We start from the raw sequence: 23,172 nt of genomic DNA, 5'->3' as shown, positions 1-23,172 counted from the left end.
TGTATCTTGGCCACTTGATCAATACATTGTGTGACCCAAATATTCCTTTTACTGAAGGCTCCTGGCTGCTTGACAGCATGTTCCTGGAGGAAATGAAATGTATCTTCAGAAAGGCACACGTGGTTGTGTTAAGGCAGTGGAGGAAACAAAAGAGAGATTTCCAACAAGGGACACATCAGGACATAATTTCATACACAGAGAGAGCACATTTCAGCATTACCACAGAGTCACTCATACTTTCTTGGTAGCATGTGAGGCATTGTGGAAGGTCTTCCGCTGAAAGAGAATGCATCAAAAATACAGCAAACAAACTGTCTGCAATGGAATGTCTTTTTTATTGGCAGTGAATTATCAATTACAATGGCAACAAATAGAGCAAATTGTCATACAGAGTCTTTCCCAAACAGTGTTTTCCACTGTACCCAAAGCAACAGCTCCTGGTCCACCCAGTCACAAAACCTGACAAAGAACCTTCCATGGAACCACTGGTTTACCTGAATACTCAGAGCAAAATGCTTTAGATGGGTACACAGCACACAGGCATCTCACTACTCTCCTTAGGCAGGGTTTGGAGAATGCTCTAACTTGGCAAGGCTTACCTGTGGGGTCTGAGAACTCTTGGAGCTCGGGTACCTGGGGCGGTAACACGGGTGCCTCGGGTAACTTTCCAGATCTCAGCATGTCTAACTCAGCCTGCAGCTCACGGATTTTCTTCTTCAGCCGGATGCAGTTGGGGCAGAAGGATGTGGTGGGGATTTCATGGGAGTTGCCTTGTGCAGAAGCCAGCGACAGCTCCGTTGGGCTGTCTGCCTTAAGTGACAGGGGCTCTTCTTCCTCGTCTTCAAGGATGCTCATCTCCTTGGCTGAGATGAAAGAGGAACTGTGAGGGACCCTCCATTCGCTCTCCCTCTGGTTTCTGCTGAGGCTCAGGGAGCCATGCTGCATGGCACTGCCACACTGCTCAAAGATGTCTTCAGCCTGGTATTTAGGTGCTCTTCTGAGGGGAAGTGGTGTACTTGTTGCTAACTGGCTCTCTTCAAACTTGGCAGACTCCAAAGAAGCCTCCAGGACATCTTTGAAGATGAGGTCAATTTTTTTTTTCTTTGTTTGGGGGTGGGAATCCCCCTCGTCACAGCTGCGCTTGTAGGGGCTCTTCCCCTGCTTTAAGGTAGTGAACTGGAGTGCTCCCCTTGCATCCTCTTGGTTTTCTACATTCTTTTCTGAGTTTTCGTTCTGTAACATTTTGTCTCCTAGAATGGAAAACGAGGGGTGGGGATTATCACTGGGAAAGGAGCAACATGCCTCAATCTAAAACTCAAACAAAAAAGAACAAAAAGGCAGACTGAATCCCTGCAGGTCTGCATATTATGTTACGAGCCAGGGAACTGACACAACTCAGTGGAAACCGAGGCTTGCAAGAGGAGAAGCCCCGCTAATGGGCATGTCTGCAAAAACAGAGACAGTCCTGGGTAATCACAGCAGAGTTGAACCCACACACTTCAAAGAGAAGAGAAACTACAGGCAGCTTGTTTAACCTAAAGGTATAACCAATCTGCGTTGGAAGAGGACTATGAGGTGAATGACTGATCATGGTGGAAACTACCCAGAGCCTAAGTGCTATTTTGGCTGGCTGGAAGTCCTGTGCCTGTTTTGACTTGGTAAAAGGTATCAAGCGGACAGCAGTGAAGCGAGAGATTTAAACCATTTCATGACAACCCCAGTGTCTGTGCACGCCATGGCACAAAGTTTGCAAGCCCCTTTACTCTTGTTCAGTTTGGAGGCTGCTCCAGAAATGCAAAGGTAAAGGAGTAAAAACAACTTGCACTCTTAAAACCTAAGGTAAACATTGTCAACTGAGCTACAACAGGTGAATGCCCTCCAAGGATGGGACATCTAGCTTGTCCTGGTGGAGTCTGAGAGCATGACCATTCAGTAATTGAAAAAAAATATTAAAATCAACCTCATATAAATTATTAATTGCTTAAAATAAAGGGAATAGCCAGATTTCCTTACCTGGAAATTCAAAAGACGATAGGTTTGTCTCAATTTCCATCACTCTTCTATCTTGTAAATAACTTCAAGCATTGATGGCTTCCCAAACAAGACGCTGCTTTATGCTGATTTTTGGTTTTGTTTGCTTAAAGTGTATTCATGTTTTCATAAGAGTTATGGAGCAAAAGCTACCATTCCCTCTCTAAGGAGAGCAATGCTAAGAATGCAGAAAAGATGCAAGACTCGAAACAGTTAGAGTAAGGCACTGTAAAAAGTGCTGGCCTGAATGGATGGGATTTTGTACTGGATTTGGAGGATGGCTGGGAAACCCAGCCACTTCTTTAGTGAATCCATAACAACAGATCTCATTTTCAAGACATTGATGAGAATTTCTATGGACAAAGCTTTCACTCTCTCTCTTAGTATTTCTCCTGTTATGGACCACAGCAACTACTGTGAGAAGTAGTGATTTAGAGAACCGGTTCTTCTTTCTTGGTGATTTTTTCCCCCAACCAGCCGAGTGCTCCAGCCCTATGGAAAAGCTAGAAATCACAAGATGACCCCTCATATTATTGGTCTCAGCTCCAATGATGCGGCGACTCAGAAACCATCAGCAGAAACAAAACTCAGGAACCATGTTATTTTTCTGTGAGTTCGTAAAGTGTGCCACTTCCTTTGACAGACTCATCTGCAGGGATTTGAAATCTTTTAAAAAGAAAGTGACTCAGCAAATTTTTGTGCTGCTTCCTGACCACTTCCCAGTGCCCTCCCAGCTGAGGCTTCTATGTCTCTCGCAAGTCTAGCAATGGCCCAGGTGATGCTCCATTTTAACATCTCTGTGCCCCTTTTGTGAATGCAGGCTGAGCCCAGCTTGCAGCAGGATGAGCTCAGCAAGATGTCAGGGAGTTTCTGGAATGGTCTCTGTAGCCACATGAGCTTCTACCTGAAGGTGCATTAGGCTGTAGCAGGTTCTGGAGAGTCCTGAGGCAGATCTTTACCACACTTGTAGCACAGAGCAGGCTGTGAGTTACTGTTTCAGCTCCCACAAACCATGACACCATGACAATCCAAGACTAAAGGCATGTCTGCGTGGCAGGGCAATAGCTCATAGCCTTGGTGCCTCTGTAGAGCAGCTGTTCCCAGGGCACAGACTGTCTCTTGCTGTACTTTCAGAAAGCTCTAAGCCATCTGGATGACTAATGTGTGCATGTTACTGCAGCAAAATCACTGCAGCCTGTACCTAATCACTCACTGGTGTTCATAAACATAAAAAAGCAAATTCATACCAATGTTAATTCAGAAGTGGGAATTGCCCAAGTACAGCCACCAAGATGTAACACTGCAAGTGCATAACAACCCTAAGATAGAGATAACCAGCTTTTTCAGGACATCTTGTCCACCCCATGACTGAAGAGGAGACACCTTTTACCAAGTCAAGGCAGCAACAGCAGCTGTGTAATAATATACTGAGGAATCATAATTACAAATTATATTTAGTGTGGCTGCCCCTCTGAGGCCCTGCCATTCTGCATCTAGCCTGAAAAGAAATGTTCCTTATTAACTTCAGGTATCAGCATTGTACAGATGAACAGATGCATTAAGAATTTTTGCTTTCCTCTGAAGCTTCCTATATTGCTGACAATAAGTGGGCCCAAAGGACTGCTGGGCTTGTTTCAACACTGCTACTCTTTAGACAAGATAACAATATTTATCCAAGGAAGAATCAGTCTGACAAGTACAAAGCCTCCTGTACGTTGTATACACATTCTAAGGTTGTGAGACTAAGGAGCTGATGTCGCGCTGATCCCAAATTATCTTTCTGAAGAAAGAGGAGATAAATTAAACGAGGAAAATGGACATACAAACACACCAAGGAAATCTCATTCATATGGACACAAAACCAGCCAGAGCTCCCTCAAACAGGCTACTCACAGGAGCCAGAGAGAGCAGCATATTCAGAGGAAAAACCTAACGCTGTCTTGTAGGATCATCAGCTTGGCAATCTTTGGGCCAGAAAGTCTTGTGACAGGGGTGCTCTGTGATCCCTGGGCATTGCATCAGGCCCTTGCAGCACACACACACAGCATGGCACAACACAACACATGACATGACACATCACAGCACAAATCTTTTTTTCATTATCTCCATGACTGTGGGTATCTTATTCTTCTTGTATACCCATCCATCTATGCCAGGCAGAGCTGGGGGCTCTCACCTGGAGGTGCTCTGCTTCTAGAAATGCAGCTCTCCTCACACAGCCTGTGCAAAACCTGCTTCACCCACCACACTTGGTCCAGCTGTGGGGCAGCCTGAGGGGATCAGGAGAGAGGATGGAAAGGGAAGGGACTCACCGCTTGTGCAATTTCTGTTCATGGTTTCCTGGGACATACTGTGCAACCGCTTCATGTAATCCTCACTGTACCAGACCCGCAGCTTCTCCCCAGGGTGGATGTCACGACAGGCACGGAAGTAAATCCTCTCGCTGTGCTGAAAGGCCATCAAGTTCTGCTCCCTCTCCTCCCGGGAGATGATGACGTATCTGAGGGCAAGGGGACAAGGTGGGTGTGAAGCACAAACTTCTTTCCTGTGCCCCCCCTTCCATAAGAATGACAACCATGAAGAAGCCAGAATGACCTTTGGAGAGAGACATCAACACAGCCAGGCTGGAAAGCATGGAGTTATAAGCAATGGTGGGCAAACGAGCATGAACATCCAGGGAACACTAAGCCAGTGGGGCCGTTTTTTGCTGGGGAAGGGATGACAAATGCACATCCAATCTGAAGGGATGTCTGCCAGCAAGGCTGACAGATTCTCCCCGTCACAAATATCCTTGCCTAGTGCGGGAAACAAGGACTTCTGGACTCCCACCATCACTTCATGTCCTAGGGCTCCCTACCTTGTTCTCAGGAATATCTGGAATATGGCAGGGTTCCTCTGCCTGCCTATTTCCCAAAAACACTGCCTTCCTTTTTTAGCTGGTAACAGATTTGCTTGCTTCTGTCCTCTCAGGCAAGCCGAATTGAGATTCTAAGGACAGAAACACAGATACTTAATGGGCATGGGAGTATGTGCTGGTTGTCCAAGGACATACCAGTATTGGGAGGTTTTGCACTTTGGAGTTCATTAGGGTGTGACATTAAAAAACCATTCAGCTCTGCAAGTGGAAATCAGACATGAACAGCTCATAGCTAAAACTTATCTTTCTCTTACGCCATTTGCCAGCACATCCTGCTGCAGCAACCTCAGCAAAGGCAAGGAGGCTGCAGGGCAGCATACGGCTCCTCTGACATCTGCTGCCATTAGTTTTTGCCTAAGTTCCCTAAAGTATATACAGGTATTTCTTTGGCTTAAGAAATCTGTCAAATGTTTTGAATATTCTACCTTCTCTAGCCATGTGAATGCACAGATAAAGACACAAAGCCACCTGCGTGTGATCCCACTAACCCACACATATAAGGTCACAAACTTGGTGAAACTTCCCACAAAATGCAGAAAACAAGTCTGCAGTGGCAGTGTCTCAGACTGCCTGAGGCTCTGGTTTTAATGTTAAGCAACTGTGCATGTGTCTGCAAGCAGCTGTCAGTGATTATTTAGAGAGCAGACTGGTACTGCCAACACTGGCTTTCATTAACCTTTATTTACTTCTGATCACAAAACAAAGGAACTTTTGAAGAACCTGTTGGTGTATTTGAGAAGGAAGAGAGACCTGGACCAGTGGGGTGGGAAGGAGGTCCTGCAACAGCACACAGTTGCCAGGCTGTTGCTTTTGTGTGTTAGCTATCACTCCTCAAAAGGTGTATCAGGCCTTCAGCCAGCCATGAGATACACAACCCTTGAGACAGACCAACGTGCTGATGCCTGGCAGCATAGAAGATCCTAGAGGATGCTCTCTCCAGTCCAAGCAAAATGTCAGGATGCTTCCTAGCACCAGCTAAGGAGATACCCTGCATTCTACCATCCACAACAGATCAGGCTGCCCTGTGAAGATTTACTAATCTAAAGTCACTCAGAGATCCTTAATATAACATACATGACCTGTACACACACAGCCAGTGGCACCAAGGAATTCACACAGCAGTGGCAGGATGGTCTAGTGCATTTTCAGCAAACTGTATTTGACAGTGAGATGTAGAAAACATTTTTGAATGGGAATACAACTTTGAATGGGAAGTTAACTACTATTCCCACCAAGGCTCACTTTTATTATGAAGTATTTTGTTAAGCATGAGCTTTTTCTGTTCACTGCTCTCCTTCTGCTTCTACAGCCCTCCACGCTTCTGCCCAACTATCCTTCAGTTCTGCTGCCTGCATCCTGTGGCTCTGGCCACCTGCTAGAGCAGCAGGGAGCTGGGAGGAGAGTGCAGGCTGGAGGGCATGAGCTGCAGCACTGCTGCAACACAGCAGCAAATGATGCCTGGCTACTCATCCAGCCTCCTGCAGCCACTGGCACAGCCACTCTCATCAGAAGCCCCCATCAGAAAGTTCTGGAATAATTCAGTCACAAACATGTTTCTTCTCAGCTGCACCCAGCTGGCAAGTGATTTACACTCCTAGTGAGGAAGCTTTCCATCTGTGATACTTTCCTGAGGTAAGGTAAATGGGATGAGATCATCCACACAAAAGAAACAGTTTTGAATCAGTGCTGCCCAGCCCCAGGCTCCAGTTTTCCCAGAGGCACAAAAGACAGGTTACACAGGACTGCATAAACCCCACATTCCAACTGTTGGTCTGAGACATTAGTGCCACTGCACACCACAGGCTGAGAGGCAGATACTTTCCAAAGATGGAAAAATCATTCCACAAAAGTGCAGCCAGCTTGGTGAACCAAACTGGGGGCACAAACTACCTGCCGAGGAGAGACTGCATGATCAGCCTTCACTGACATATATCCCAAGGCCAAAGTGCTCACATCCTGAACAACCCAACAATTCTGGCGAAAGCTGGACAGTGTCCAGTCCCCTTCCCAATGCCAAATACTCCATTTGGATTGAAGCAAGGAGGCTACCTTGGTTTGGACACCCAGGACAGGTATGGTTAGGCTGACCCAAGCACTGCACACTGATGGGCAAGGCCCTGCTTGCAGAGCAGGTTTTCCAAGGGAGGATCCTGTGATCCTTAGAGGAGGAGCAGTCAATACTGCTCCTTCGGCAGACCCAGACACCCGCAGCTGCACCCGGTCCTGCAGAGAGGCATTGCCACCAGTCACAAATCCATTTTCATGTCTTGTCTAGTCCTTGAGACAGGCCAGCCTCCAGAACACCACAGTTCCTGACCAGGCTACTCAGGACCAGACATCGCACCAATGGAGACCACTTCTGACCCATCTGCAGCTATTAGGGCTGGCATCAACCCCACAGCTGTCAGAGGCACAGCTCCTTGCTCTGCAGGACCACCTTTCCCACAGACTCTCTAGATAGCAGCTAATAAAAATCATTGTTTCATTTTTACTAAGGCCCAGCCCACTGAGGACACCAAATCTCCAAGTTTTGGGATGGGAAGTGAGCATGCCCAGAAAAAATGTCAAGTTTTTTTTTTTTCGCAGCTGGGATTATTCCTCCCCAGGAAGGAACAGAGCCTCCAGTGAGGAGACCTCTGCAGCTGGAGGGAGGCTCAGGCTTCTCCCCTTTTCCTCTCCACTATTGCCCTGGACTTGCCTCATGGCTTCCTGCTGCCACTCCATAGCCACTGGCCTTTCCTAAACTGACTTTGGACACAGAGCCAGGGCAGGAGATCCCATGTAAGACAGCAGCCACTAGCCCAGGCTGATGCCATGGGATGCCATACCTGTAAACCCTGTCTCTGTGCTCTGATGCCAAGTGTCTCCAAGAAAGCCACACCTGTGACAGGCTAGTTACCGGCTCAGGCAAAAACTGTAGAGAGAAACAAACGACTCAACAGCAGCTGTGTTAAAAGTGTTATATATTTATTGCATTCTTAACAAAAATACTTTTAAAAAGAAGATTTTTTTCAGCATGTACAAGACATGGAGATACTGGGGTTGAGCACAGCAGTTTGCTTTGACACAGACACTTACTTCAACAGCCAGTTAACATGATAGGTGCAGGAAGAAGTATCCTTTGCGAGCCAGTACAGAAAAGCCACTCCACCGAGGGGTCTACACAGGGCAGGAGATATGTCCCCAGATCTGGCCAATCTGTAATAGTCCACAGAGGAAACTAGGGGAGACATCAGGCAGTTTATAGTAAAAGGTCCTTTCTCCTGACCAATACCCAGCCTTTGGGGATTTGCATTAAGGGCTGTGCATCCTGCACCAGGAGGCTCTCTGTAAATACATTTGTGTGGTCAAACTGATGGCAGCAATAATGTTAACTCCCTCCAGCGCCCAGCACCTGCAGGAGACTCGTCCTTTGGAGACCTGAGGGTTCCCAGAAGGGATCCCCCTGGACAAATTCAAGGGAGCTAATCTTACTGCTATACCCATGGGAGGGCATCAGTAGAGACCAAATATTATAAAAATATAAAATACTAATATTAATATATAGCAGCAGCACTCTATTGACTCAGAAAGCCTTTAAAACATATCACCCTTTATCAGCTCTCTCTGATTCATAAATTAGATCTACTTCTGTCAGATTTCCCAATCTCCCCTTCATCTGAAGAGAGGCTGTGACTTTTGCAGAATATGAATGTTTCAAAAGAAGCAAAAGGACATCCTCAGTGGAAGGTGAACAAGTTCTGCCCTGGTCTGGCACCAGCACTAAAAGGAATGTCCTCTGCATGAAACCAGTTGGGTCATTCCTCAGGAATGAGGCTTTTTTCCTTGCCAGACCACTACTTCCTTGAGCAATCTTTTATTGCACCACTAAAAATAAATTACTTGAATTAGAATTACAGAGTATCTTAAAAAAAAAAATAAAAAAAGGAAAAGCATGTCATGAATGCCTGACACAGCAGATATACAATGGACTTATCAGGAAAGAAGCTAGTGCACTATGCTTTCAAAGGACAGGCCAGACCAGATAAAGATGACCCTTGAAGACCACACAAAAGAAGCCATCCTTCTGCTACACCCTGCTGCCTATGTTCAATTCCACAGAAGTTTCTGTAACTTTTCTGCCAAGTCTGTAGCCCAGCCATGGCATGATGATGCACACTCATATTAACTGGAATACTGTCCTGCAACCAGCCTCCAAATACAACAGAAGAGCCTGGAGAGCATGGTGTGCTGTGTGGTTAACACCTTGACCCTTTTCCCTGCTGAAGCTTATCAGGATAATGGTCTGGGTTTTTCCAGACATGGGGGCAGCATGCTAGATGCAGAGGTGAAAAGGTGAAAATTAAGGAGAAAACGGACATATTATAAAAGAGCTACCACATACATTATTACCACCTGAAGTGACACTATTAAAGCCTAGCTCTAGAATCAGAGTTGTACATGGGAACCTCACACAGCTCTAGAGCAATACAAATGTTGTAACACAGTTCTTTCTTGCATCTATATGGGGAAAGAAAGCAGTATAAAACCAACATGTTTAAGATTTTAACCTATATAGCTGTGAACTCTTCATGACAGGAAAACACAGTTTTATTTAGGGTGGGATCTGTACTAAGTGCAAAGTAACTGTACAGAAGAAGACAGAATTACAGTAAAACAAAACCAAACTGGCTTGATGTCAGAAGCAGGCCCTATGTATTTTCTGGTTTCTGTTCAGTCTCCCACATTTTGAAGGGGTAAGGTGGTTCAAAACTGAAGATTTGACAACAGTCAAGAAAATAATATGATACAATTATCTTTAAATGTTGTCATATAATGAAATAATATGTATTTTACCTGCAATTGTGAAAGGTAGGGGTTTCAGACTGGAGCAAACAAAAGTTGAACTCTTTAACATAAGTGTATATGGCACTGCAGGATCCTTGCAAAGGCCTATGCCTTTGCAATCCTTTTCAGCAATCTAAAACCCTAGAGTGCTCAGAGCTGTCCTCAGAATCACACCCTCTTCCCTTCCCTGCAAAAACTCTGCTTTTACACTCCTCTCCCCAAAGCTGTGTGCAAGTCACAGTAACCCCTGGACAGACCACCATTGCTGAATGAAAGATAAAAGCAATGATCAATAAGAGTTTTTATCATCATAAGGCTGCATGTCTGCACATAATGCATATCCTAATATTCAGGAAGATGATGGGAATGCAGTAGTAGGATAAATTTGTGAGTTGATTGCAAAGGGATTTCTGTAGCATGCTGTTCCAGTAAATAATATTTCACAGGCTTGGGAAGAGATCCAGATAATGATTTCTATTGCATCTCTTAGTTTATACAGCATTTAAAGCATGGGGAAGCCAGTGAAAACTCTAAATCTCTATGAACCCAAAGATGTCCTACATTCCAACCTCTAAAGTATTTGGCAATCTCTTTGCCATTGCAGAGGGCCAGTCCTACAATTAGCTGCCATATGCATACTGTTCTGTTAGCCAGCAGGGGAATGGCTGGGTTAGGTCAGCTGTTGACCCTCCCCACAGAGTACTAATACACATGGGAAGCCATAAGAAACATGCAGCAGCTCAGAAAGGGGCATCCTTCTTTAGTTTATATGAAACAGACTAAAAATGATGTTTTCTTTTTCGTGACCTGGTGGCCCGTGCAGGAGTCGTCTGTTTTAGAGAGTTTTGGTTAGACTCTGCACTGGGCTCAGGGGGCTGTTTAGAGCAAGCTGTTTGCAGGCAGGACCCTGGCATGGCACTAGGATCTTGCATCCTCTGGAAAGCCCAGACCCCATCACATATTTCTGTCAGTGTCTGACACATGTGGCCGACCTGGCTGGTGAGGACAGCCACGCTCTGGCTGACAGCACGCATGCTATATGCCATGTCCCTATGAATGGCCACCAGCTCCTGGCAGAACTGCCTGAACAGGTCTGTTTGCTGGGCATGGGAATGGAGAAGCTGGTGGTCGAAGCTGGAAAGGGGTGGGCTCCTTGTGCGGGGGTGCGGGGGTCTGCAGGCCGAGGTGGCGCGTGGGGATGGACAGCGCAGGTCCTGCCTTTGGCTGGCAGCTTCCGAGGGCTCTGATGAGGAAGAAGAGCGAAGGAAGGAGGGCCTGGAGAACGGACTGACACCTGCACCAGCCCTCGGCAGCGAAGCGAAGTGGTGTTCCTGAGAAGTGCCTGGCATCTCTTCATCTTCATCAGCTTAAACAGAAGAGGAAGCATGAATTATTAATGTGAAATCTCTCTCAACACTGCCTTCTGTTTCAGGATATCTCAAAGAACGTGGAAAAAGAGTTTTCCCCTCCCCCTGCCAGTTCGGACAAGCCTGTAGCTTCTGATGCGTAACTCAACATGCAATGTTAGCATCTGTGTGACAAGCTTAGCCATGAGAAACCTGAGAGTGGGTGAACCCAAGCTATTGTGGTGTTCTGTACACAGCACTGTTCATTACTAGAATATGAATCTATTTCAGACAGTAGCAATGACTTCTCTTCCCCAAACCCATAGGTAGCTAGCACAAATATTTTGGAGGGACACAGACTTCCCCTGTAAAAACCCTGCTCCCCCATCATTTCTTACATCCTCTGCACTAAGAAGAGCGTAGATGTTGTATTTGCTGGCTCTCAAAGTGTGTTCTGCACAGCCACTACGTGGCTTGGCATCACTAAGACAACGAGGCAATCAGACAAAGCAGCAAAAGGCCCGATGTTAATTAGGCAAATACACTTGATGCAAAATCAAAACTAAAGCAAAATACCACAGGAAAACTATCATTAGTCTGATAAATATGTAGTGATGTGCCAGTTCACAGGTACAGGCATGTGAAGAGTAAGAAGAGACAAGGTTTCACCTGGTGCAGCTGCCCACTGTTTCCTTGTATAACCTGTATTCGTTTTACTTCTGAAATAGTGCAACTGCCTTCCAAGATAGATGCAAAGAATGACCAAGTCCCACCTTGTCAGTTCTGGAAGACTTTGTTCTTGCTTTCCCACTAACAATTTCAGATATGAGATCAGACCTAGTGTGGTGGGATAGTGCCACCCATGAGGTGTTAGTTGACTCACTTCCCAAAAAGCTATCATCTCCTTCTCTCGTTTCTATCCCTAAAAGCTCATAAACAAGAAGCTGCACCTCCACAAAACAAAACGATGTGCAAAACTTTGGAAAGGACCTGCACAAAGCAGCTTGTGGTTTAGCACTGGAAGGTGTCAGAGAATTGTGGTGTAAGAAGATTAACTTCAAAAGCAGGGCCAGCAGTTTCTTTAAAACCAGTGAAAAAGAAGTCATTATTGTCTACAGTGTTCATGCTGATCCTTCAGACCACTACTGAGAAATCATTAGAGGCCCAACCTCAGCAATGAATACCAGTGATCACTGATCTCAAAGCTCTCTTGGAAGTCATCCACCGGCAACAGGCAGATGCCTTTCAGTTTGGTAGCATTGCTGTTTTATCAAGGTGAAGATATCCTAACCTTTTACAAGCACTTCTTCCACAGACTGGAGGTAGTCATACTTCAACTACAGATGCTCCCTCACTTGTAGGATTAATTCATACTTATAATCCATTATCTGCTCTCAGATGACAGTATGGAAAAGAACTAGATAAACACAAAAAGATGACCTTAACTTGGAAACAGTCCATCTCAACACTCCACAACCAACACTGCACAACCACCAGAGCAGAAACCAACCACAGCAGAAGGACAGGCAACCCAGCTATCTCACACAACACATAATGCTCTTCTGGTGTCGAACTGAGATATGCAAGCATGAGACAAAGAGGTGTTAAGGCAGTGATACTTACAGCTCGTTGTCAGGCTGTCAACCACATCCAGATCCACTCTCTGGCAGCTGTGCCTCTGGTGGGACGAATGCAGCGCGGACTTGATGGCTCTCTCGTGGGTGGTCAGGACGATGGCTGAGGGCTGCCCCGTGCCACCGCCGGGGCTGGAGAGGGACCTCTGCATGAGTGCCAGTTTGTCCTTGGTCCTTCTCTTCATGTCGTCCCATCTGTGTTTAATGTCTTTTACAGACCTGGGGACCTGGCTGACTGATGTGATCTGCCTGGCTATGCTTTCCCAGATCTTGTCCCTGTCAGCATGGGATAGACGCATTGTCTCCCTCCCAAACAGCATGGCTTCATTTCGGGTCACCTCAGTGACCAGAATGTCCAGTTCTTCTTTGGAAAACTTGGGCTTCCTCTTTCGTTCAGCCATGTTCCTTGGGTTGAACATCCCGCAAAGCATAATTGGGTAAAAGGAAATCAGCGCTAAGCAACCCCCTGCATCCAACCACTTGGCCAGTGCAGTACTGGGGCAGAGGAGTTTGGTGGGATCCAGCTCCCCTGACCCACAACAACTTCTCACCAGGAAAAGGCAGCTGCTTTGTTTTTAGAAGGCAATTTTCAAGCTTAAGAAAAAAAAAATACCAAGCAACACTAGTGTGAAGGAGCCTTCTCAGCTTTAAAGTTAAAATCAAATTTTACACATCGTCTGATGCCCTGACTTATGTGTAAGATTTTCAGTTCAGCCTCACATCACTTGCCACAGTTTGTGCACAGAAAAAAAAACTTGAGAACTTGAAATCAGAGCGGTGAATTAGCTTCTAATGTGACACTGCTTGAAACTTAGAGGAAATTTAGAGGCCCGAAACATATCTTATTCTTCTACCTGGCATAACATGCAATAGAAACTTTTACAGCACCTTCTCTGTTAACTTGCAGGATGTCATGAAAAGGCTTCATCAAATTGGATTTTTTTTCTAGGGTAGGTGGCTTTTGACTAGACTGGTGGGCCATTTCTGCAACTTGCTTTCCCTAAGGAAAAAATCTCTTTTTCCAGCAGCATTTGTCTGCTTCACAGCAAGCTCTTGTTTCACCCAGAAATGGCTGCCATTTCCCATTGTTCTCAAAAGGAATGAGGCCACCCACTTGATTTTCCTGGCTAGGCTTTCTTTTACTGCCACCAACATGAGCCTGCAACCAGTTTCTGGTGCTTCAGATGAACTACTTGTGGCCTCAGCCCATTCAGAAAAAGAGGCAGCTATCCTGAAAACAAGCAGTTTTGTCCAAAGGGGGTTTGTGTTAATTTCTCCAGCCACAGTCAAAGAAAACTATAAAAATAAACAAAACATTAGTACTAACTATGTTTTGTTATTGGGGAAAAAATAAAAAGAAGGCAGTATCTCTATTCAATAATGAAAGAGAAAACAGACTGTCTGAACCTACAGAAAAGTGCTGACCCATGGCATTCTAGCTCCTTCCTAGTGTCGTTAACACTGTTGTTTAATCTATCTCACTGACACTGCAGGCTGCCATTAGGGCAAGAGTCAGTTTGGTTAAAGCTGGAAAATCAGTAGGAAAAGCTGCTCAAATCCAGGGCACATCAGGGAGAGCTGGGACTTAAGTGCACAGATGCATTTCACAGGAACAAACATAAATGAATGCTTGAAATACTCTCTTGGTGAAGTTTCATTTATAGGGAGAAAGAAGGAGCGTTTAGAGAGGATGGTAATGAAATGATGGAGAGCCAGCAAAGCACCTGTTACCCTGAAATCTCAAAAAACCCCAACAAAAAAACTCACCACACTTATAAGGAAAAAGGAGTTCTCCCAGCTGAACACAAGAAGAAGGGAAAAGGCTACATGAAACATGAGCAAGGGAACATTTACAGTTTGACTTTTATCGCATTCAGCAAAACTGGGTTTGGTGTATGTCCTCATCAGGCACGCATGACTGCAGAGTATCATCAGTGCCTCCATGAGGTGGCAACAAACCTCCACTGACAAGCTGCTCTGGTGAAAAAGAGTAACAATATTCTGCAAAGTGCTCTGGGTAGGGCTGAGCTTGCAGAACAGAACAGCACTCTCTGGAGACACAGGGTTACAAAACCTGATGCCCCCTCTTCTCTGCCAAACTCACAGCCGCTGTCACCTGCAAATCTGCCCCGATGGGGAATTAGAGCCCTATTTGCTCTCCCCAGACAGGATATCCCATCAAGTGCACTTAGGAAAGCTTATGGTAGTCCTGGATATTCAGATTTTAGTGTTTCTACTCATATGCTCTGGCATGACTTGGGTCAAAACAATCTAACTTTCATATTCCAACAGCAAACTTGCCACACATTGAGTAATGAGCTCTGGCCAGTTTTAATCACAAATTCAATTAACCTTAGGTTCCTAAGAGGCACATCAACCTCCTCCTAATAAAAATGCAGACAGTGTTACTGTCAGAGGGATCCTTTTCTCCTCTAGGGTACCTTAAGTCCCTAGAGGCAGTCACTGCTATCTACAAGTACCTCTGTGGTGACGCAATGAGGGTTTCAGCAAGCTCCAGAGCAGCCCCAGCTGTGAGGTTGTGAATTCACACCTCAGGCCAGGTTAATCTGAAAGTGCAAGACACACTGAACAGCAGGCACTTAATGATTACCCCACAGATATATCAATCAACTCCACTTTTCTTGGCCTCTAAGAAAAAAGCACGTAATTTTTCCAAGAACTTTATGAGGATCACAGCCCCACAGTAATTTCGGATCCCTTCGCTCTACATAAATTTGACTCTTTAATAGATAAGAACATTTGCTCCACTTGCTGCAAGGTAGCAGAAATCAGTTTATAATGTTCAAAAACTTTACATTCTTAGGCTGGTGGCTTTTACTCACCCTGAACACAAGGGCAGTCACAGTAACCTGCCTGTTTTTAAATGCTTGTTTTTAAAAGGTCCTGTGAAGTTGAAACAGCAGCTTCGTACTTAAAAGGTCTACTAGTCAAAGTTGGTCTTGCTTTAAGCAGGCTACTGGAACACTTGACCAGAGCTTCCTTCCAAGCTCTATTATTATATGAAAATCAAATCAGAAATGCCTCCATTATAAGGATATACAGGAAGACCTGAAGGACAGCCTGGCTCCCCATATCTTTGTCACTATGTTTGGAGAGGAAAGGGGGCAGAAAGGAAGGCAAAGGAGAAGGCAGTGAAAAAGTGTTGCTTCAGCCTTTTCACATTGGCTAAGGCAAAGGATGAATTTATACTGGGTCAAAAGACAAAGACTTCAGGAACTCGCATGTAAGAAGGGTTACAGACTATAAATGCTCAAAATATCCTGGAAACCCCAAACATGAGGCACTACACTTCAACAGTTCAGTTAGGCACTGCCAGTTTTTATCCTGCATCTGGTTCTGGGCCAAGTGATACACAGAAAGATGGACTTTCCAGGACTTTCTGAATTACTTCTGGTTTTTTTGTCAGATCCATTCTTTTTAGAGGACACCAACAACTGAGTAAGAGCACTTCTCAGAAGCTACCAGGAAAATGGATGGTCCTCTGCAACCATTCAGAAGTCCCAAGAACTGCCATCAGCAGCAATTTATGGTTTGTGTCCAAGAAAGCATTAATTTTGCTTGCTGCAATCCACAGTAAATAGCCACCAGAAAAATAAAAGCAGAGGAAGATGTTTGCATATGTTGAAGTCACAGAGTTTCATGAAGTATTGCAACCAGCAGGGCTTTACTCTGGACAGAGATGAAGAGTGCATTAGCCGTGTGCCAGCAGCCAGCTTAGGAGAACATGCTCCCAGCATCAGGAGTTTGTCTGGATTAACTAACTGATGAGGGAAAGGGCAAGAGGATGTTACCATTGCCATGCCATCTGCTGCACTTGTTACTCCTTCCTCCCTGTCATCCACTGCCTTGGGTAAACAGGCACTTGAAATTAAACCAGCAAGTGCTGCAGTGCATATATTGTCCTCAGGCAACATGAAAATGGACTCAGGTGTGGTATTTAAACAACAGAAACAATTGCCAGATCTACAAGAAGAGAGAGGAGTCAGCCCAAGCTGCCCTCCCCATGCCATACCCACCTACCCAGAAGGTGAGTAGATCTGCTTTGCAAAGCACTCCATCTGTGAGTGATAGCAAAGAGCACCATCTGAAAAACAAAAAGAGCGCTGTGTACAGCGTCCTGGAGTCAAGCGTGATTTCTGTGTGTGATCTCAGTGTCAAGTGATGTTCTAGCACAGAAAATTGAGCACATCTTAGTCTAAAAGGTGCTAACAAACAAAATCAAGACTTTTTGAGGACTCCTATTGCCACTTGAGCTGTCAGAATCTTCATAATACTACTGGTTATAAGCACTTTTCAAGAGTAAAATCAGAAAGGTCAGTAAGACTAGTATAGCCTGCAGAGACCCTTTGATACACCCTTCCCATGAGGGGTCACAAACATCCCCCCTTTGCACAAAGCCATAACCTCCATGCCTTTCAAGGCTGTACACAATGGCCCAGACCACACTCATACTGAGACTGAACCATGGCAAATACAAGTTTAGTCTTTTTGGTGTTAGCATCACAAGTAATGCCTATTTAAATCCAGACATTAAACTTATGTTCACAGCAGTAGGAAGAAGAGCTCATCATAGAATTTTTGCTTTCCAAGACTGTGTTTTGCCCCTGCTTCACTGTTATGCAAATCACAAAGATCAAGATCTATGCAGATTTTTGAACTTTGCATTCTTTACTTCAAGATATATCTCTGCCTACCTATATCTCTTCACTGCATCACTGCTTCTTTTGGAATGATGACTCCAGCCTCAGCCCTGGTCTAGTATTTTATCTCATCCAGCAGTGAACAACTGTAACAGCTGGAATCCTTACAGAAAAAATAAATCCTTTGCTGAACTTTATGAACATAAATGTCAGAACAGCTGCTATCCATGTAAAGACTGAAATGGCCCAAAGTGGTGCAACCAGATATGACCAGATAGGTCAATCTTGCATTTACCTGCACTTCATGCTTTTTATTCCCGTAACGAGGGATAACTGAAAATCCTAAACACCCAGGCCATCAAACCAGGTAATCCCACACTGCCTTACTCTTGTAAGAAATGCCTTCCTGATAATAACCACTTCCAAAGCTCCCCACAGAAGCAGCACTGGTCTGAGGGGCCTCACCGTGCAGCAATGCCCGGTTCTGGTGACTTGCCACCCATACGAGGCCTCAGTGACAGACGTTTTGCAGATATATGCCAACACCTGAACCACTGCCCCATGGCCCCCACGTCCGTCCCTGCTGCAGCTGAGGAGCAGAGGCAGTGCCGGCTGCTCTGCCGAGGCGCGGGGCCAGCAGAGGGAGCACAAGCACACGCCTCAGCTCTGCCTTCAGCCACCCAGCTCGCCCTTCTCCTTGCACAGGACAGCTGGCACTGCCAACCCACAGCCAGCACGGACAGCAGCTTCAAATGGAGCCCAGAAAGAAAGCAAAAAAAAAAAGCACCTCTTTCAGTATCTGTCAAATGAGTTGGGACAAAAAAAAAACAAAAACAAAGAGAACCAAATGTTACCTCGAGGGCAATGCAAAGCATTTTGCAAATATTTGAACATAACAGAAAAAAAATGAGTAAAAAAATGGAGTGAGACCTGTCAGTGCTTGTAAGAGCAGATAAATAAGATCATATTTAACATTTATTCTCATTACAGAAAATAGCAATCCTCCATATACACATTCTTGTCTTTTTTTAGACCCTTTCTTTGAATCTGATGTCAAAGACATTAATTACAATAAATACTGAAAGAGTACAAGCATACCATTTGCAAAATGGTGGTGACATTTTGGTTTGGTTTTCCAACACACAAAACAGTAAGGAGTATTTGATGGCCTCTCTCTGGAAGACAGAGTCCCAAAAGGGAAGGCAGAAGAGAACTGGACTCACCTCATCCAGTTTGCTTTGGTTTCATCTGTCCCATCAATGGATTTGTAGCGGTTGTTCTTATCAACGATCTGTGGAACAAGAGAATGGATGCAGCACATCAACCAGCTGGTCCAGGCAGGAAAAGGTCTATGAATCTCAAATCACTGCTTCAGTTCTAGCCTTGAGTCATGGTTTGAAACTCCATGCTGTGAATCTCAGCTCTCCTGGTACTACAGGCTGCTGACCTGGAGTGCGTAGAGGCTACTCTGAACTGACTGAGAGCCCTTTTTCTATGTACAAATATCTGTAACTGTGGATGCAGCTGACAAAACCATTAACAAACCTGGGATATAAAATATTAACTTCCCTTCTGGGACATGGCTGAGACACACATTTATTTTACAGACAGAAAAGTGTGAGGACCATTTCATATCAGCAGCTCTCATTTTTTTTTTCCCAAATAATAACTCAAGTCCCATACTGCAATTCTCATCATTAATGTGTGTTGATCCAGTGATCTCTCTATCTCATATGCTAACCAAGCCGTGTAGTATGAGGGGACAAAAGTTTTGGTGCTCGAATCTGCATGTAGATCAGTTCCTGATGGACTGGATATTTTTTCTGGCTTTTTGGACACCTCTTCTGCTCAGGCAGGCTGGGAGGGAGTGCTAGGGGCCCATGAGAGAACTCTGCAATCTCTAAATCATCTATCCATACCCTTAAGCTGCTAATATTTATGGCAGGCCGATGCTGATGCCCATGTGGCCAGTGAAAGACCTTTAAAGAAGGGGGAAGAGGGCTAAGGTTTCCACAAGCCTGTGATTCTCTCAGCTCTGAACTGCATGGCTGAGGTGTCACTTAGTTGGGGAAACTTGTCACTCACCAGCCACGAGAAGAATCCTGCAGACCTGTCCTGGCTAGAGATCTGCCCCTCATAGGGCCCAAAGATGTGACCTTTGGGGATCACCTCGTTCATACAGCGCACGTCGTTCTCCCCACTGGGCTCTTTAACCACCTCCATTCCAGGTGGGATGGTCAGTGCTGCCCGGTCTGGAATGCCAACGGGCACTGGTGTGTCAGACACGAACACTGGGGGGCCATGGTTTGGACACTCATCCACAAAGTACTCCTGGCAGGACTCACAGACTGCAGGTGTGAAGGAAACAGGGGTTAGGTAGGGCAGAAATAATGCACAGCCCTCAGGACAGCTCCCTGTCCTCTCCCTGGCCAGCTGAGCCCCCTCCCCAGACTGCAGCCCACACACATACAGATGCTTCACTGGCTGCTCCCTTGTTTTGCCATGCTTCTCAACATGGGCTCTGCCCCAACCCACACCTCCCCTACCAACACCTGCACCTGCCTGAGCCCTGGTGCCCTGCATTGTATTTGCCACTGATGGCTGAACACATGTGGAAAGCCATCACCGCCCCCAGAGACAGAGGCTGAGGGCTCCCTGCACATCCCTGCTTAGCAGCAAGTCCTCCAGACAAAAGGTTTGATTCCCCACACATGGAGGTAAAACAAGCATCCCTGAAAACAAATACCCTCATCATATAGCCTTCTTTCTGTGCTTGGGAGAGAGACAGCATCCCAGGCACCTGTCCTGTCTCCAGACAGAGACACAGGTCTACCAGTTGATAATTTGTAGATCTGCCAACATAAATGGCACCAGTTTTCTTCCCAGAACAGGAGGGAAACAGTTGTCATCTGCCCAATGCTCCCTTTGCAGTTACTGAATTCAGGTCATTGGGTTTTCCAGACTCTCAGGGTTTTTCAATGTGCATTTTCATGTTTCCAGCTTGCTTTCCTCCTACCTCCCTACTTCTGCCTAACCCCTTCAGGGACAAGCTGCTTTTGTGCAACAATTTCCCTACCAACCATGCCAGTCTTTTCAGATGAGAATGCAAATTTGTCCTTTCCCTGCCCCCCCCCCCGCCCTGTTTCCTGCCCCTAACTGACAGGGAAGACCAAAGTCTACACAAGCAGCAGTGGTGCTTTTCCCTCACTCACAAGACACTTACACCAGAAATCCACTTGCTGAAAGCTCTTGGTCATGATTACATCCCGTTTCCCTTTCAGTTTCTTGGGTTCCATCTCCATGGACTGTGGGTCAGGCCTTCCAGAGCTGAGGAGGAATGACAGATGATGTTACTCTAGCAACGTGCTGGGACTGCACACAGAGAGAAGCTGAAGCAATGGGGCCTGACCAACTCCTTCAGTCCCACAACTGTAGCAGAGAAATAACTAAACTTGCCACCCAACCCGCCAAAAGCTGGTGTATCAGATCCTTAAGGCTAAAGCCCACAGCAGAAAATGGTTTCAGCTACAGTAGGTGCACGAGTAGGTGACCACCCCTGTCAAACACCCCAAGGCAGACAGCACAAGGAAGAGCTTTAATAACTTCAAGCAGCTCAAGCATATTCCACAAAAACACCTTTAAGCTGGGAGGTAGGCAGAGAGAAGGGGTTAGAGTACATCAGACCAAAACTCAGCCACATACCAAGGCTGTCCATACTCCTGGTCCCGGTGTGGAGAGCAGGCCTCTGTTTTTATCGTCACCATCTCCCCTAAGGAAGCCTGGGTCTGGATCAAACAATCCTTCAAGTTCTCACTCATGTTCTGAAAAAGAATGAAGGAAGGGAGTACAAATATGAGTAGTTGAGAAATGACAACCTTGCTCCCCCAGGAACCACAGCCTTCTCCCCCAGGCTGGGATGCAGCCAGAAGATCAGGCTTCCTCCTGGCACCAAGAGTTGCCATCACACACCAGAGCACCCACATGCGCACGTGGAAACCTCTTCCTGCACTGAGGAGGGAAGAGCAGTTCAGCTGCAGGTCAGGTGAAGAGCACGAGACACCACGGAGCAACCTGAGGCATGGAGAATCTGAAGGATGCTTCAGGGAGCCCATTAAAAACACACATGGGATTTCCAACTGCACATGGGATTTAAGAATGATGGGTGTGAGATGTTATGGGAACATGGAGCACCACTACCTCAGAGCAAGTCTTTGGGGGCAGAAGGACAAGAAAGAGGAATGCAGACTGGGGCACTGAATCAGGATCTGCCTATAAACCATGCATATGCCAGTCTCCGTCTGGGAACAGAATACAGTGTACTAGACCCCTGCATACAGAGCTTGCTGTGTGCTCTTCACACTTCTGAGGAACAGGTAAGTGCCTACAGCACCCCTCGGGACTCCACCAAGATTACACAAGTCATGCTTGTGTTCCTTTACAGCAGCCAGAGCTGAGCCACCACCACCCTTCTGGCTGCTGTACTGAAAATGCCTCTCCCTCTGCTCAACACAAGAGCCAGGAGACACTTCACAGAATCATCAATCACTTAATGATGTTTAAGGATAGCAAGCTACAAAACAATAACACTTCCCTCCCCCTTCCATCATGGGGTGGTGCTGAAGAGAAAATATAGATATGTCAAGTGATAATAATTTGGAATGGATTTAATTTAGATTTTTGGAAGGGCCACTAAGCATAAGAGCATCTCAGCTTGAGAAAAGGAATAAATTAGCACGCTGCTCATCTCTCCATCTGCATTTATCTTAAGACTTCCTCTAAGGCATACAAACTGTCTGTTCTCAGGTACCACACCAGATCAGACAGATTTCACAGCTGCTCCCCAAAAATCCTCTGTGATGGCCCCTTCCATGTCCTCTGGATGACATGCTCTGTTATGCTGCATACTTGCAGTGCTGACAGAGGGGCCTCCACAGCTCATCAGACCACTTCTGTCAGGGAAACTGGTGGAAGAGCCCATCCCCATCATGACTTGGCTCAAGGCATTTCTAAATTCATGTTCCCAAACCCCTGAAGACAAGGATTTTCTTATTCCACACATGCTTGTATGGGCCTGAACACCATGAAAGTCTGGTCTGCATTTCTGCCCTATTTACCACAAGAAGGAATGCCATTCCCAACCTCTCTGGCTCTGCTTTGTGCCAGGGGACAAATGATGCATTTTTCCAATCAAACTTCTTACATGCCAGTGTACAGCCTGAAAGACGTTTATCAAGCCTTTATCAAGGAGTGTTACTTAATACTCATACAGTGGTCTGAAAGCAAAGCCCCAGCATAAGAACAACTAGACACAGGCAAACACATGCACTTTTAAGCCTTTTCAGGGCATCCAAAACAAGACACATTTTCTTTCAGAATTGCCACAGCCACTCAGAAGGAAAGCGATAGTAACGCCAAAGAAGGGCTCATTATTTTGGCAGGCTGAGCCCCTTGTCTGCGCTCTCTGGAGCAAGAGGAAAACTCTGCAGTCCATTCAGCAGCCAGTGCTGCAATCAGGGTCTACCTGGCCTCCTCAGAGAAGACAGTCTTTTCTGCACAGTCTGCAGTAAAACGACTGAAGAGGGAGAAAGCTTGGGAAGCAGAAAAATGTTAAAAGACAAGAAGAGATAGATAGGTGCTTCCCCCAGAGTTGGATTTATGTTGGACACAATGATCAGCTGTGGGGCTTGCACTATCACAGGAAAGGTGGATGCTGCCTGTGGGGCAGATGCTCTCAGTCAGAACAACCACCTGTGTTG

The 23,172-nt window shown here is 45.8% G+C and overlaps 1 protein-coding gene across 7 annotated transcripts in view; it reads right to left on the bottom strand.

Moving 5' to 3' along the window:
• The window catches only part of PRDM11 (PR/SET domain 11), a 48,593-nt gene that overhangs the window by 9,460 nt on the left and 15,961 nt on the right, over positions 1–23,172 (bottom strand). For 3 of the 7 annotated variants that reach the window (XM_030239730.2, XM_030239729.2, XM_030239731.2), the window contains exons 2-8: positions 21,119–21,237; positions 20,640–20,743; positions 19,502–19,764; positions 18,640–18,707; positions 8,027–8,146; positions 4,344–4,531; positions 600–1,250 (exon numbers count right to left, since the gene is read on the bottom strand). In XM_030239730.2, the coding sequence (XP_030095590.1) occupies positions 600–1,250; positions 4,344–4,531; positions 8,027–8,146; positions 18,640–18,707; positions 19,502–19,764; positions 20,640–20,743; positions 21,119–21,234 (1,510 nt within the window). In that variant the 5' untranslated portion in view covers positions 21,235–21,237. The other 4 variants (XM_050975428.1, XM_030239733.2, XM_050975430.1 and 1 more) reach the window with 4 other exon arrangements.

The sequence above is a fragment of the Serinus canaria genome, chromosome 5 (assembly GCF_022539315.1).
Source record: "Serinus canaria isolate serCan28SL12 chromosome 5, serCan2020, whole genome shotgun sequence".
NCBI lineage: Eukaryota > Metazoa > Chordata > Aves > Passeriformes > Fringillidae > Serinus > Serinus canaria.
Note: the sequence above shows the minus strand (reverse complement) of the source record. Positions and strands in the feature narration are given on the sequence as shown.